This window comes from Pavona decussata, unplaced genomic scaffold (assembly GCF_977016875.1).
Source record: "Pavona decussata unplaced genomic scaffold, jaPavDecu1.1 SCAFFOLD_143, whole genome shotgun sequence".
Classification (NCBI taxonomy): domain Eukaryota; kingdom Metazoa; phylum Cnidaria; class Anthozoa; order Scleractinia; family Agariciidae; genus Pavona; species Pavona decussata.
This window is the reverse complement of record NW_028145556.1, coordinates 2,012,276-2,028,486: the sequence shown is the minus strand read 5'-3', so window position 1 is coordinate 2,028,486 and position 16,211 is coordinate 2,012,276. Positions and strand designations below refer to the sequence as shown.

At 38.5% G+C, this 16,211-nt stretch overlaps 1 protein-coding gene across 3 annotated transcripts in view; it reads left to right on the top strand.

The window, feature by feature from the left end:
• The first annotated feature begins 783 nt into the window (after positions 1-783).
• The window catches only part of LOC146466554 (uncharacterized), a 28,864-nt gene continuing 13,436 nt past the window's right edge, over positions 784-16,211 (top strand). For 2 of the 3 annotated variants that reach the window (XM_085127039.1, XM_085127037.1), the window contains exons 1-15: positions 784-927; positions 4,253-4,378; positions 5,164-5,276; positions 6,443-6,541; positions 7,043-7,159; positions 7,491-7,643; positions 8,061-8,189; positions 8,881-9,003; positions 9,582-9,704; positions 10,447-10,599; positions 11,237-11,359; positions 12,475-12,648; positions 13,231-13,419; positions 13,751-15,102; positions 15,539-15,680. In XM_085127039.1, the coding sequence (XP_084983165.1) occupies positions 827-927; positions 4,253-4,378; positions 5,164-5,276; positions 6,443-6,541; positions 7,043-7,159; positions 7,491-7,643; positions 8,061-8,189; positions 8,881-9,003; positions 9,582-9,704; positions 10,447-10,599; positions 11,237-11,359; positions 12,475-12,648; positions 13,231-13,419; positions 13,751-15,102; positions 15,539-15,680 (3,217 nt within the window). In that variant the 5' untranslated portion in view covers positions 784-826. The remainder of the gene's footprint in view (positions 928-4,252; positions 4,379-5,163; positions 5,277-6,442; positions 6,542-7,042; positions 7,160-7,490; positions 7,644-8,060; positions 8,190-8,880; positions 9,004-9,581; positions 9,705-10,446; positions 10,600-11,236; positions 11,360-12,474; positions 12,649-13,230; positions 13,420-13,750; positions 15,103-15,538; positions 15,681-16,211) is intronic. The other variant, XM_085127038.1, reaches the window with a different exon arrangement.

The window sequence follows — 16,211 nt, the reverse complement described above, 5'->3', positions numbered from 1 at the left end:
ACAAAGAAACCGAAATTGGAGTAGCTCAACCTCAGGCTCTAAGTTTTTAATTCTTTCTTCAAGAAAAAAAGAGTCTTGGAGGGAGTTTCACTTTTGAGCGATGTGCTCTTTAGTATTGCTTATTTGGTTAAGGATCACATCGAACAAAAACGCCTCAGGGGTTAGTTGCAAAACTTAAACAAGAAAATCAAATTTCATTTTCCAGCAGACCAGAACGGTGAAATAAAAGTGAAGCAAATATAGCTTTCACTTGATAAAGTCAGAATTAATGTTGTCTGGTCCATCGACCTAAGCTTAAAGTTACAGCGCGTGAAGTGCAACTTTTTTACTTTGGTAAATAAGGTAGCTAATTGAATTATATTTTCCTTCATGGCTGGATTCATCGGTTCTGTGAATTCATAATGGGTTATGGCACGCCTAAAGCCTCTGTGCGCATGCGGTGAACCCATGCGGAGTACTTGCCCTTTCGTGTCTTATGTTTTTGCAATTCTTAAGAATTATACCAAAAGTAGAGTTTGGGAACAGTCTGTTACTTGTTCAGAATTATCTCGAAAGTTTACTTCATTCTCTTTGACTTAATTTGGCTATCCTTCAATGTTTATCACATTATAAATTTCATTGATTTTTTAAGTTATGTGCCCGCTCATGTCTTCAGACAAAAATGACTCTTTCTTCTAAAGCAATTGTCATTTAAATTTGTTTGGCACGCCAGATGTTTACTGGCCAATCATATTAGACACAATAACTCCCGCAAAGATTTCATATTTCTGCGAAGCAATTGAGTCTAATTTGAAATTGTTTGCCTGTGTGTTAACATTTCGACGAGATGTCTGACTCCGTCATGTTGTTTCTCTTCATCTGTTTTATTTCCTGCATTCAAGGAAGCATTCAGAGGGTCATAAATCCTTTGAATCTCAACCAGTTTGGGTAAGATATTTGTGATGTAGATGCTTTCAAAGTTTTTGTACTTCGTCACGCTGTTGTTTTATAAGGTAAACAGGGAAATGCATCTGATTTTATTTCAATGCTAATGCTACAAGGCGTCTTGTCGAAAATTATTCCCTCTTTTTGATGAACTTAGCTTTCAGTTCTAATTCTTATCTCGTCACAACGACATTATTATCAATGTTGCGGTTAGTTGCAAAACTGCAAAAAGAAACCATAGCTCAAAAGCTAAAATACCCTGCTAGCAGAGCGTTTCTTTTAAGGCAAGACTACGCGAAATACCAGAGACACAAACGACCTCATACATGCTAAAAGACTTGCAGACCTTGCAAGAAAGAAACGCTCTGCTAGCAGGGTAAAGCCAAGACGAAAGTACCGTTAAATACCTTTCATTTGAGTAGTAATTTTTAGCTGTCTGGATGCACCGATCTATAAAAAGTACAGCGTGGAAATTGCAGCGTTGCATAGTCCAATAATTTTAGATGCTTCGTGTTAGAGCTGTAGAGTTATGGTGCTACCAAAGAGAATACCTACTTCCGGCCTCTCTTATCTCGGGAATACTGTGAACGTTAGCTAAATAGGAAAGCGTATTTTCTTCCTTTTTTTGTAAACTTTATTTTCACTCGATAAATGTTAAAGCTAAAAGCTTGTGGGGTCGAGTATAAAATAATAAAATAGATATCTCACAGAGTTTACAGTCTTGAAATAGATCCTTGAAATATTCATAATTACCAATGCGCTGCGTCAAAACATTATCGAAAGTGAAAATGGCATAAATTATTTATCACAGTTAAATGTTAGAACTACAGTCGACTCCCGATAACTCGAACCCTCGCTAACTCGAACCTCGCGCTAACTCAACCAATTTTCCTTTCCTTTCAGCTCATTTCCTATGTAATTTTACCCTCGATAACTCGAACTCCCGATAACTCGAACCTTTTTCAATTTCCCTTGAAGGTTCGAGTTATCGGGAGTCGACTGTATATCGGTTTGTTTTGACTGTTTTGTTACCTTGCCAACAAGGGTATTAATCAGCAAACAAAGAGGCGTTGTTTTTCTTTTACAAAAATTAGAAGCGAAAGGATTTTCCAAGGCTGACTGACTTACACAGAGTATAGGTAGTTTTGCGGAGAGTAAAGAGTAACCCTTTCTTTGAGGCGAGATACGATTACGAAATAGAACAAAAACGAAAGCAATTATTATTTAAAGTTGGTAATAATTTAGTCGAGACGCCCTTTGTCTCCCTTGGAATGAGTCGAAGTAAGCCTTTGGCTATAGAGATTTTTTGGCGTATACTTAACTTTAATTTACCGTCAAATAGACCGCAAAAACTAATAAACAAATCTTAGGGACACTTTAATCTAAACACCGCGCCTCACGATGAAACAACGAGGCCTTTGTAGAATTCCATGGCCAAAACGGATTCCCGGAAAAAAAGCAGCGAAAATAGGTGCTTCCGAGAATTACGAATTGCTAAGTTATAGAACCTACATGTAAAGGTTATACCGAGTATAGTTAGTTATGCGGAGAGTACATGACTGAAGGGCGCAGCAAAATCTGCAAGATGTTCAAAAACAGACAAAATGACAGCTGACAGGCAGACAGAGTGACCGAATGACTGAGTGGCCTTCTTATCGACTGAATGACTAACTATTTGACGGAAAGACTGGCTTAGTGAATCGCTTACGGATTGAGTGAGTGAGTGAGTGAGTGAGTGAGTGACTGAATAATTGACTGATCGAGAAACTCAGTGACTGGCGGAATGAATAAAATGACTGACCAACTGACTGACAGGTTAAATGAATGAAAGACGACTAATGACTAATTACGGATCGACTGTCTGGGAAACCGGACAAGCTGACTAATTGACTAACTGAGTGAGTGACTATGGTAGCCGCTTAGTATTTGGCCAGTCGTTTAAATTACTTTTGTCGTATTTTTTTATTTTATTTTTCACACATCTGATGTATAAGTTATAGTTACATGTACAAGGAAGCTTTGAAGCTTATTTATCACTGGGCGTACTCAAATCTGAAAGGGATAACACTTTTCGGTTTCAAATTAAAGTTGTGGCAGCAGCCACTGACATGTACTTTTTAGATCATATTCGGTCGCTTAATTCCTCGAGTGTATTTTAGGTTATTTTGTCACATTCTTGCAAAGATGATTACCGACTTTAAAACATATTGGGATGTTTTCAACCGGCACTATTCACTAGCGAGGGAGGAAGAAATAAACAAATGAAATATGATATTCGAAACGAATATGAATATATAAAACATATATTTAAACTGCGGGTTACAGATTAAATAGAGGAAAGACCCTCGCCGTTATTTATGCAACTTAAGCAGTTGCGAAAAGAAGCCTGAAAAAAAAAAAATTCGGGCTTAAACGGAATTCAAACCCATGACCTAAGCGATGCCAGTGTGGTGTTCTACCAACTGAGCTATCAAGCGAACTGGGAGCTGGTCATATTGTGTGTTCGTAATATACCCGCGAAGGATGAATAAATGGATATGAATATATGAAACATATATTTGAACTAGAGGAAAGACCCTCGCCGTTATTTATGCAACTCAAGCATTGCGAAAAGAATGCCGGAAAAAATTCAGGCTCGAACGGGCTTCGAATCCATGACCTCTGATGCCACAAAAGCAAACAAGTCTCTCCATGTGCTCAGGACGCTTAGAAGAGAGGGGTACAATCAAACAGAAATTGATTACCTATTCAATTCTATTGTACTACCAAACATCTCATACGGACTTGCAGTGTACTGATGGAGGCGCTGAAGCTGAACTAACAACGATCCAGCGTTTTTTGGATAGATGTAAGAAGCGTACGTACACCTCATATAGCATAGATATCCACGATCTTTTAGAAAAACAAGATAACAATATACGCACTAAAGTTATGGGCTTAGAGGTTCACCCGCTGTATATATGCTGCCGGAGGTTAAGAACACTAGATACCAGCTTAGAAGAAGTCAGCTGTGAGACAAAGCCTTTTATGAGTTCTTTTCTAAACCACTTAATTTTTAAAAACAAGTTTGCTCCTTAATTTCATTAAAAGTATTGTTATTTCATGAACTGTAGCTTGCTTTTTACACTTATAATTTTTGTAACATAGGATATGTATGTTTATCTTATGAAATAAACACTTGTAAGTTGTAACTTGTAGTACTGATGCCAGTGCAGTGCTCAACCAACTAAGTTCTGGCACCGGTTTAACCTGGTCAGTCAAAATGTTAAAATTCAAGGAGGCGAAGGCCATCAGAAGATAATATTTTTTCCTGATGGTCTTTCTTTAGGACGAACGTCTGTTCCAGACAAACTTCCCAGACTGAGTCCTACTATGCAACTACAGCAACAGTGGTGTACACAGCTTCAACTACAAGTTGTGGCTGGTGGGGCTGGTCCAGGTGTTCTACATCAAGGTGAGTGCCCCCCAGGCTTTGCAGATTCTCCAGAAAATGGAAAACTCATCGACAAAACAGATTTCGTTCTGAATGTTCTTTCGTTTGTGCTTTTGGTAACAACAGCCGGAATTGATCGACGCAGAAATGATTAATGCGTCGATCAATTCGAAACTTCAACGTCTTCCAGGACAAGCCTTTTTTAAAGGACCCAAAAGTGTTCAAATTACCTACTGTTTTAATGCTTCTCCTCACATACAAATTTTTCAGTTTCAATCAATCTCTCATCACGCTTTATAGACAGAAATAAATTAATGAAACTTTAAAAATTTTCTTTCGCTTACAAAGGCCAAGTCCTTCAAAGCCTCTTGTAATATAACTCCTCTAACTCCAACAGACTAGGGTAAAATTTCACCTGCAACATAAAGTGTAGATCATTGTTTCCATAGCAAGGTTTCATAACCAGTCCCTCAATGAACTATTTTTACACATATGGCAAAACACACAATCCCAGAATTGTCTCGTATTTTGTATTACACAGCTCTGGAAAGAAAATGTTACTTAAATGGACCCCTCATCTAAGTAATGCTTGATGACTGAGATTATAGTAATAATGATAAAGAAGATGATGACGATGACAATCTCAACGGCATGCTGGCTTGTCCATGGTTTTCTGTCTTTTTGTCCCACATGGGCGGGCGGTCACCTGGCATCAGCTGCATGTTTTTCAATTCATCATTTGCATTCATATAAGTCTTGTTTGGCTTTTCATATAATCATTTTGCGTTTTTGTTTTTACTTAAAAGGGCACGAACGGTTTACCGCACTGTCCAAAGAACAAGACGTGTCACTGTGACGATCATTTCATGCTGCAGTGGATGGCAGAAAGCTTACTCCTGGTCCACATACTGTGGAAAAGGTACGCTAAAGGTTAATAAAGGCAAAATAACGTTGAAACCACATTGATGGAGGGGGTTACATTCAACATTCGTCATTTCCATAAAAGGAAGGAAAACTTGTCAACCGTACAGAGCAGGATACACGTTGTGACATGTGGCATTACACGCAACTTCCAGTTTTCGCACCGTGTCCACGCTGATTTTCTTCCTTGCTTGAATATCTTATACGACTAATTAAACCCGAGTAAAATCGGTCAAAAAAAAATCTAGATCTTACTCCGTTGAACTTGAGTCGGAACCTTATATCGTTAGTTTTTACTTGCCTGTGTATTTCGAAAGCCCTATTAATTAGATTTTTTACATTTTCGTGTAGGATATGACCTTCTTACTCATGTTACAAAATTTCAATCCTTTACGGCGATTGGAAGTATTTTTTTTTTTTAGCCTTTTATTCGAGATTTCACGGCCGCCATTACTTGGCCTTGTTCCGGAAGTTAACAAGGCCGCTTGACTCAAATTACAGGAAGTGACGTCATTGGCTCAACACGAAAAATTGCACATGGCTAATTTTCATATGGATTCTCATTCATAAACTGTATTCTGCTGTTGCGAACTAAATAACAGCAGAATCGTTATCACCTGTGGCCATTCTCTGTTTGGCATTCACTAAAAATAACAACAGTCTCGGATCCTAGATGTATTTTCTTTAAAATTCTGTTCGAGCTATATTTCTGTCAGATTTATCAGTCGAGCCTGCCCCAAACGGGGTTCACGCAACGTTCAACGTTCATCGAGTGTTGCACATAACCAGTCACATCCGGAGGCTATTGCGACTTCAAAAGTTGTGTGCGATGTTACTTACTCCTTAGATCTTCGTGCAATTTCACAACATTTAAGCAACAAATTGATTAAACCCAGAACAAACCAATGATTAAAGGGGTTGTGTGCTGTAACGGTTATTTGGCACAAAGGAAAGAAAACACAGTAAAATATCCTTACTTGGGCCAACTTGGGAAGAACTTGTCGATGTTCATGATCACTAGTTTCATAACATGGGTTCGGGCGGGCAAAGAGGAGGAGATAAAATCGGGATCATATTTCAAATAATTCTATAAAAATTGAGAGCCTATCATTATCAATACTATCCAAATGTGTTTACTCTTCACTTGTCTATATTTTGTAATAGCAATCTGCTCCCAAGGATGTCACTCCACTTATGGAACCTGTGTTGCACCAAACAGTTGCCGGTGCCAAGCCGGTTGGACTGGTAACGCGTGTTCGTCAGGTATATAATGTCTTTAAATGCAAGGCTGATCTGACAGCTAAAATAATTTTATTGCCCAATATTTCGGTTAGACAATACTAACCTTCTTCAGGGGCGGCAAAAAGCTAAGTAAAAATTGGAAATAAACGGTTACAATATTTAAAGACGATACAAATGAAAAGTTGAGATGTGATTGGTTGATAAATAAAGAAAGCTGAAACGTGTACAGTAGACAGATTAAGTTTCATCGCGTCTGTTTATTCCATAGGGTTCAAGAGTCTTGCCCTTGGAAATTAGAAATGCTTCTCTGGCTTTCCGAATGCCGTCTCTGTTGGACTTAATGAGTTCGAGCGGAATGAGTTCTATAATGTCTTATTGTCCACTCCATAAACCATTCTTCTTCTTTTTCTTCTTTGCCTTATTCTGGCTCATTATAAAATCTTAGACAAGCCGGTTCTAAATTTCTCACCAACATAATTCTTTTAAGCATTTTGAGAAATATCCTTCTGTTTCTTTTAATAGATTATGATGAATGTTCTTCAGCTAATGCTGGATGCGAACAGCTGTGTATTAATACACCCGGTTCTTATCACTGTAGCTGTCGCTCAGGATATACCAAAAGAGGCCATCGATGCGAAGGTATGTTTAACTTATATTTTGCCACAAATTATAGTCATGGGACTTCCAAGTTGACAATATCTTCTACTTGCAGGTGGCTGTGATCGACTAACTAGCAACATCCCATCTTTTTGCGTGACATATCCTGACGGAACGGCCCTAACCCTAACGCTCAATCCAATCATAAGTTGCAAACTAGATTCAAAATAATTTGGGTTTTTATGGTGCTTAACTTCAACTTAGGTGGCCTTCGTATGGACAATGAAAGCAAAGAGGATGAGAAGCAATCTTTCCCTGTATATTGCAGTGTTGATTAAAATTGTAATGATGCCATATTTTAATTTCTGTCTAGACATCAACGAGTGCATGACAATGATTCCCCGTCCCTGCCGTTGTGCTGTTAGTGGTGAGCCTTGTGGTGCAAGCTGCACCAATCTAGTACCCGGCTACGCTTGTTCTTGTGCAGAGGGATTCAAGCTGGGAAGTGGAGGAACAATCTGCAACGGTATCACATTCTTAGTTTTGAGTTGGTACTTTTGAAAGGCAGCAAAATGATGCTGCTTTGTTAGAAACAGGTAATGTGACATCATCATCATCATCATCATCATCATCATCATCATCATCATCAAGATCATGTGATGCATCACACATCATCATTTTTTCATCCTCATCAATACGCCACCTGTTCTGTTACTTAAGATTGTATTAGTATATTTTTTTCTAAATGTATCTTAACTAAAATATTGTAACATCAAGGCAGTAATTAACTTTCTAGAAAAATATTGTGTTCGTTCGTCGTAATGCATTAAGGATCACAACAACCATCCGTGGGTTGAGTGCGGAGATGACTGACAGTCAATCCGTGACGTAAATACCATTAATAATTTAATCTATATCTCAATGCACTTTTATTAATTTGTAGATATCAATGAATGCAGAGAAACGCCAAATGGAGGATGCCAGCAAATATGCAGGAACACTCCAGGGAAGTTTTCCTGTGGATGTTTCAGAGGCTTTCGCCTAATGGCGAACAACGGTACCCATTGTGAAGGTGAATAAACCTTTCAGCTTTTCATGTCTAAAACGTATTCACAAATATTGCCAGGATAATTACGCTTACGACCGTATTAAACAGTTATTTTCTTATCTTTTTACTTCAGTTGTCATGTACATGATTCCTCGGTTTTCCGTAATGTTCCTTGTCCGAAATGAAATCTTTTGGGGAGCAGTGATGGCGTATTGACGCGAGCACTCGCTACTAATGTGACCCGGATTGTATGGGTTGAAGGGGAGTTACCATGGGGTTTTTGACCTCTTTTGTTAAAAATGATGAAATAAAAACTTCACTCACCTGCCAAATAGCTCTAGAACGACGAGAGGAAAGATATCAACTCAATTCTTGAAAGGAACAACTCGTGATCAGTTCTAGCACATTTTGGAAACAAAAACGAGGAACTTGAAAAACATAAGCCCAACATTTTTTAAGTTTCAATCCATACCGGCCTACTCTGTCTCTGGCCAGAGGCACTAATCGACAGTTTTATTGTACTGGGGTGACAATTAATAACAAACTTGACAAATATTTCGTTGTTTCTGCTGACAGACAAACATTTTTGGGTTTTGAAATGACAGCAAATTTGCGTAATACATACCCTTTAAGTTTGTTGTTCGTTCTCTCAATTTCTGAATACCGTGTGCTACATACCACTGGTACTTTATTTATTTACTTTTATCACTGCTAGATGTAAACGAGTGCCTTTCCAGTAATGGTTTCTGCGGCCAGCAATGTGTCAATACCGCAGGCTCCTACTTTTGCAGATGTAATCCTGGCTATTTCTTAGATTTCAACGGGCAAACTTGTTCAGGTTAGTTGTTATCGAAAACAAGAGACATTGGATAGTTCATTTGTAGATTAAGGATCTCAGCAGTTCGTTTTTTAGGCATTTTGAGTCACAGAAGTATATTCATAATTACTGTTAATAATTGGTGGTAATATTTTACCGTTTTGAAACTGTCATAATATTGCACCGAATATATGTTTTTGAACATGTTGTAAACAGGGGCCGAAACGTTTTCGAACGTTTTGAGAAACGTTCGAGTGGCTAAATGTATTTTGGGCGAGGAAAGGACGGCCATTCTGGAAACTTGGACCCAGAAAAATGCAAGATTTTTTTTAGTAATGGTATCCTTTTATTCCAAAAATAGGCTGTTGCTTACTTAGGTACTTAGGAGGGCCTCGCAAATCTGGCTCCTGGTGAAAGAAAGATCATGGCCAAAAATTCTAGTTGCATCGTGTTTGGATTACAACCAGTACCATGTACCAATGCTTGCAACTTACAAATAAATGCCAATTAAAATGTACGAGCCCAAAATCCAGTACCAAAGTTAACTTAAAAAAAGAAAAGGTACAGAAATATGTCTGCATTCTTGTTTCACTCTGCAGATCACGATGAATGTTTGACCAACAACCATGGCTGCCAGCACACGTGCAATAACTTCCATGGAAGCTTTTTCTGTTCATGCAACACTGGATATGCCCTGAAAAGAGACAATAAGACTTGTTCAGGTAGAAGTTTTACGTCTCTCCTCAAACCCTTCAGGGAACAATTGTGGGGATTGACTAGGAGTAGGCCTTCCTTTTTCTTAGGAGTCGAAGTGAGGAAAGCGAAATGTGCCAGAGCTCACCAAAACTGCCTTGAGCGCTCTCACATGTTTCATTAGCTTTGCTGTTGTTCCCAACAAAAACAAAGGACTACTCTTAACCTAGAGCAGGAATGATGAGGATGCTTTCCTTTTAATGATGCGTTCTGGTTCCAAATCGTGCCAAGACTCAAATATTGGTTTGATTTTGGTTCTCCCCTCGCTTGATCTGAAATACTTTTTTCTGAGCATGAATGGCTCTTCTAAAAAGAAGCATTAGCTTCCAAATTAGCGGGCAAAATTGTTGCGATACTCGATGGGTGTTTTACAAAATCTAACAACAGAAGCAAAAAACCCTGAAGAGATCCATTATGAATAGCACGTAAAACCACTTAAAATTGATAAGCAATGGAAAGGATGTGAGGAATACCTTTACATTTTCCACACGAAAATAAGAAGCATCGTGGTTTCACCATTTGAAGTTGGAGAAGGGTCCGAGTTGGCTGTTCCTGTTCACATACATTGACTGCATTTCGTTTCAATTCTCACCATTGCTAGACTGTCTCAATATCATTGCTCGAGTACTGTTCTGGGCAAGTCATTCATGAACCGTGTTTTGATGAACGACATGTTTCAGTGAAACGTTTGTATCGATGATTTTTTTTCAGATGTGAATGAGTGTACCCCTGTGTACATGGAGAGCTTAAACAGTACCATAATTCCCGCCGGATGCGATCAACTTTGTCATAACACGCCAGGAAATTACACCTGCAGCTGCAATCTGGGATATCGTCTGCTGTATGATGGGAAACGGTGCAGAGGCAAGGTTTTTTTAGGTTACTAGAATGGTACCAAGTTTTAAGATTTGGCGAGAACTTTGTTGCCTATCAGATCGTCCCTTCCGTCTCATCTTCTCTTAATTATCGTGTAGGGGCTAGGAATATTTCTAGATCCCACCTGGAAGATGATTATATATGCGGGAGGGTTCCTTATAGCTATAGGCTGGGAATTGACAGCTCGTTCGTGCACTTGACTAATAAATGTATTTAGAATGCCTGAGCCCGTCAAGAACTCGTAACCTTTCAAACATCGTTTGGATGCTTTTGGACCAACTGAGCTACAAACAGCCTCTGGTCTTATTCACATTTGAGACAGTACTTGAATCAGTTATACCAAAACAGTCCTGTTTGATAGTAGATGGAAAAATGGTGCATGTGATTTGCCATATAGGCGGAACCTCGTGTTTTCTTCCAATCAGGCAACTATCCGTAGCTTAAAAACGAATAACAAAGGAAATGACACACGAAAACTAATCAATAGAAAGAAAGTGCATAAAATAAATCTGGGTAGAAGGGACCAAGATTACGTAACTTGAGTTCAGTGAACTCAGGAATCTCGGTTCTTTGGAATTACGGGCGCATCCTTCTGACAACAGTTTTCATGTTTTTTACTAAACAGATATCAACGAATGTAATGCAGGAACCCATTCTTGTCAACACATTTGTCATAACACAATTGGTTCTTATGGCTGCTCATGTTTCTATGGCTACAGACTTAAAGCTGACTTGAGAAGCTGTGAAGGTGAATGCTTTAATTTAACCCTTTTAGTGAGTAAGGAGAATTTGTTTGAACATTTTATCTTTGACAATCATCACTTTGTTATGATGGCTGGTATAGACCTTTTTCATGAATGGCGGCCTATTTATTATTCTTTTCAATATATGTTAATTAGCCCTTCTAACCTCATTTCAGAGTAAAAATTCTATTGAATTTTGCACATGCTGACGAGGCTAGTAGGGTTAATTTTCATGAAAACAAAAGAATAATTTATCGGCCGCCATTTATGAAAAAGGTCTATGTTTGGCCAAGTAATGGTTCGACTCCTGATAGGAGCACTCGGACTTTTTTTTCCGTGTATGCCTGTGTCACTTACTGAATAATTCATCATTCTCATTTATTCACCCGGCTTAAAATATATCATCACATTTATTACTGAAACTACTTAGTAGTTTATCATTCAGGTTTTTAGATTGTTGATTAAAAGCATACTGATCATTTTCTTTTTTAATGTTTTGACACGTAGGTAATGTAATAACAAAAATACCTAACGGAACATTTCGCCACATTCGTCGCCTAGTTACTAATAAACAGCCGGGATTTTAAAAGCATAAATAATTCAAGTCATTCATAACTTTTCAATGTGGTTCTACAAACATCCAAATTATTAAATTACGAATGGACACATAGATCACTGAAAATAAATTTGAAGCAATAGAAAGCACGCCCAAACAATAATGTAAGTCAGCCGAGAATATAGGCGTTTCTTTGTTCTATCTCCATAAGTTCAAAGCTTGATTGTAAACGCATTCTTGGCCTTAAAGTCTTTCGCTGTTGCATTGCATTACTGTGTTGGAAAGGAACTGATTATGGAAGTGTTTGTTCTATTTAGGGTGTTCCGAACCATGTGTAAAATGCTAATTATGCTTAATGTATCTATGTAATAACGCGGCTATAGGAGCACTTATTATTCACAATAAAATAACACAGTTCTCAACACCGAAAGGAGAACATATGGATTCCCATGTGAAATGCGATCTGCTAGTAATGTTTCTGCGTTCTACTCTAGACTTGCCGTCGATAATTGAAACAATCGAAAGCCTCTGACGTCTAACTTGCAGTTTCCTTTTGCGCAACAGGACTTCCTTGTGAGGCTATCATGGACCCACCCAACGGACGTATGACCTGTAGTGGCCTGGTAACCAATGAGACGTGCTCGTTTATGTGTGATGACGGATACGAAATTCTAGGCTCTAAAATAAGAACTTGTCTTAACTCCTCAAAATGGGACGGCCAACCAACGGTTTGCAAAGGTAAATACAATATGTCATACGTTCGTCTCACAAAACGATATGTCTCAAAAGTGAGACGTTTTGTTCAAGCTAGAAGCCATCAGACGTCATTAGAGAACTCAGGGTAACTCCATTAAAAATGGCAAATGGGGATCACAAAGCTTGGCCAATTGACACAGGAATTTTTTTTTAATTAAGTGGATCTATCCCTACCTAGCAGATGAATCTGTTAAAATTGATCAGAAGAATGACGGTTTTCAACAAAGGTAGGCCATCATAAAAATTGCACATTAAAAGAAATGAAGATTATTCTGAAAAACCTCGTTAGAATACAAGTCCTCCAGCTAGGGATAACGTGTTATCATTGTTAAGGTCGAATGTGATCACGACTCTTGTCCTCGAGCCAAGGGGACAAGGAGACTACAGATTTAATGGCCTATTTAAAAAATATAACGCAACAAGCTAATCAAAAGTGGAATTCATTAACCGAATCCATCTTTGCTTATATTTTCTCGGCTGTTTCTATTTTTTCTGATTGGCTCATCATGGTATCTAGTCACTATTATTTCTGTTCCCAACATTTTCTTTTGTACTTCAATATAGTGAGAAGCTGTGGCCGTTTGGTTCTACCTGAATTCGCCAAAGTTTACCTTCCCTGTTCCTCTACGTTTGGCTCCACCTGTTCACTTGGCTGCATGGACGGCTATGTAGCGTTTGGCAATACTACCGCCTCTTGCCGGCTGGTTAATTCAAGCGAAGTTGTATGGGATATTGGAAACTTTAAGTGTAAAGGTCTGTATGTTCTCTACCTGTGAAAAGCGTTTCAACTGCTAATCATAACGCAACGCAACATGTGTTATCATTGCTAGATATTAAGCAGTACACGATCCTATCATTGTTAAGTTTCCTTCCTTTATCATCTCTTTTTAAACCAGACCACACCTTCTCTATTTCCCGGTAGCAAGTTTATAGTATAATTATCATCTCCGGACTCAAGCAAATGGAGCTAATAATTTGAATAAAATGCAAACAATTGCTTGTTACATTAGTGGATCTCGCACTTGACATATGTTTACGCCATCCGTCTGATCTCGTTGTTTTGTTTTTATTCCTCTTTTCTCAGAGGTACTCCTGTGTGAGCCTAATCCCTGTCGTCATGGTGGAATGTGTATAATTATTAATTCAGGACAATTTTCATGTAATTGTCAACACACTGGATATGAAGGTGAGCTCTGTGAAAAAGGCTTTGTGACCCTGCCTGATTTCCCAAAACTGACTTCTGGTAATCCGTCAGAGATTCTTGTGTTGCAAGCTAAGCCCGACAATTCACTGACCATAAATTTTAATCCAACCACGAACTTAACCGTCCAACCAAAGAAATTGACAGTAAAGCATCCAGCATCAAAAGCGGAGTTTCTAGTGACCGGTCACAAGCCTGGCTTTGGAATGATGTCTTATGATCTCGAAGGGATGAACAAATATGATTTTTCTATCCCAGAAAATAGTTTCCTATTTATCGGTCGCAATATCTCAACTCAGAAGAGTGTTTACACCAGAATTGGTTTGTTAGTTGGTGAGCTGCCCATTGGCTGCCAAATTAAAGAGATGCAAAATGACCTAGCGTGCAAAATCAGGGTGGTCTTTGATTCAAACTCGAGCATTTCAGACGGTTTTGTTGTTGAGACTGGACCAGTCCACATTATTGCATCTGACAACAAGACAGTCCCTTTGAGTCTGGTGGGGTACAATTTTTCTTTACCTCTCCCTTCACGCGGTGAAATCATGAAAAGAGCAGTGAAATACGCAAGTGATCAGGAACTTAGTGCCCATGGATGCTCTGATATGCGGCTTTCTGTGGACGATTTGATGGAATTCATACAGAAAGAAGCCTTGTCTAAGTCTTTTATGAGGTACTTTTCTGATCAATTGCCATTGTGGTTAAATGTCAAGGTTGGAGAGAACAGTGATTTGTTCGACATAAGGAACACTCTGGCTAGCCTTGTTAAGGCTAAAGATGCCCACATCTTACATCCAATCTGCAAGTTTCCCATTGGAAGCAACGCAGCTGTTGTCCTGTATCGACCATTGTTGAATTACAACATCTTTCTTGAGAATGAAAAACTTTCTTTGTCAAGCAAAGGCTCATGTTTTGTAACAGACATTTGTCAAACAGGAGTATTCCTGACGTTATCTCATCAAGCCACCAAGAAAGTTCGCACATTACAGCTTATGCAGGATATGGCAGATGGAGGATGGGAAGTTCTAGTCGCCTCGTTTGGTTTTACCGCCCCAAGAAGATACAGCAAGACCTTGAATGATGTGCCAAATGGTCACTTGGCTGAAGACTTCTCAGATTTTCGTTACAATTTTTGGATGCAAGGAAGTGCAAACATCTACCTAAGCAACTCGACTTATTCTGCTGTGAATATCAAAATGACAGGAGAGGCTTTCGCATTCGCAGATAATTTAGATACTGTGAGTATGTTTTTTCTTGCAGTTGACGTAAACCAGAGTTAAGATGGTTTTCTTTGGCGTCAGGCTTTAAAATCCAGGTTCCTGAATTCTAGTCGCACTTGACCACCAGGTAGAGTTGTTTCGCACATTGAACTCCTCGGCCAAACTTGTAAATAACGGACAGATCTACTCCCTGCTAGTCTTTGTTGCTTTTTGTAAGGATTGACTGCTCGGTACTACAAACCACCTTGTATTTAAAATTCTTTCAGAGATTAAGATAGAAGGATTTTTGTTGATTAAAGTGAGAGATGACTTTAAAGGTTTGACGTTGGAAGGAAACGACCTTTTGCTTTACATTGGTACAAATGAGATTCAGTGGACCCAAAAGTTCATAGAATCATTATTTTGTGTAATTCATACTGAGTGAAAATGTAAAATCCTTTTTTTTCTTTCGTAGGTGTTAACCAGATATTTTACTCAGCCAATAGTTTGGGTATTCCACGGGTCAGCTGAGTTTAACATCACTGTTCAGGCCTTTGGCCAGAGAAGCACTCTTCTGTTTTGTTCAAGCGAAGTTGTTGGAAAAGCAAAGTTTGGAGGTAAAAATATTTGTGAGTGTTGTTTAGAAACACAAAAAAGCAAAATCAGTAAACAACAACAATAAATAATATAAAAACAGCAAAAAATCTGGCAGTAGGATCATCAAGAGGAAAAAAAAGCACCATACTCCAATGCTTTTTAAGGCATCTGACATATTTGTAAAAAAAATGTAAATGTAATTTGTTTAGACACGGAGCACTAAAGAACTCCAGCAGCTTGTCTAAAGGCAGTGTTGGATTTAATGTTGGTAAATATTGATCGGCAGTTGTTTTTTTTTTTTTATTGAGAAAAGATCTCTCGGTGATTTTGGCAACTTAAGTAATTGCCAATACAAAACCATGGAAAGGAACTTTCTATTTGTATTCGCAAGGGGATGCTCCTGTATTTTAAAGAACGTCTGCATTTTTATAACATGAGGTGTTTGTCGCAAAGCAAACCGAGTTTGAGTCGAAGAGTTTCTCGATGTCTAGAAACCGAAGCACCCAATACCATGTTTTTAGTACACTAACTGAGTATTGATATTCATATTC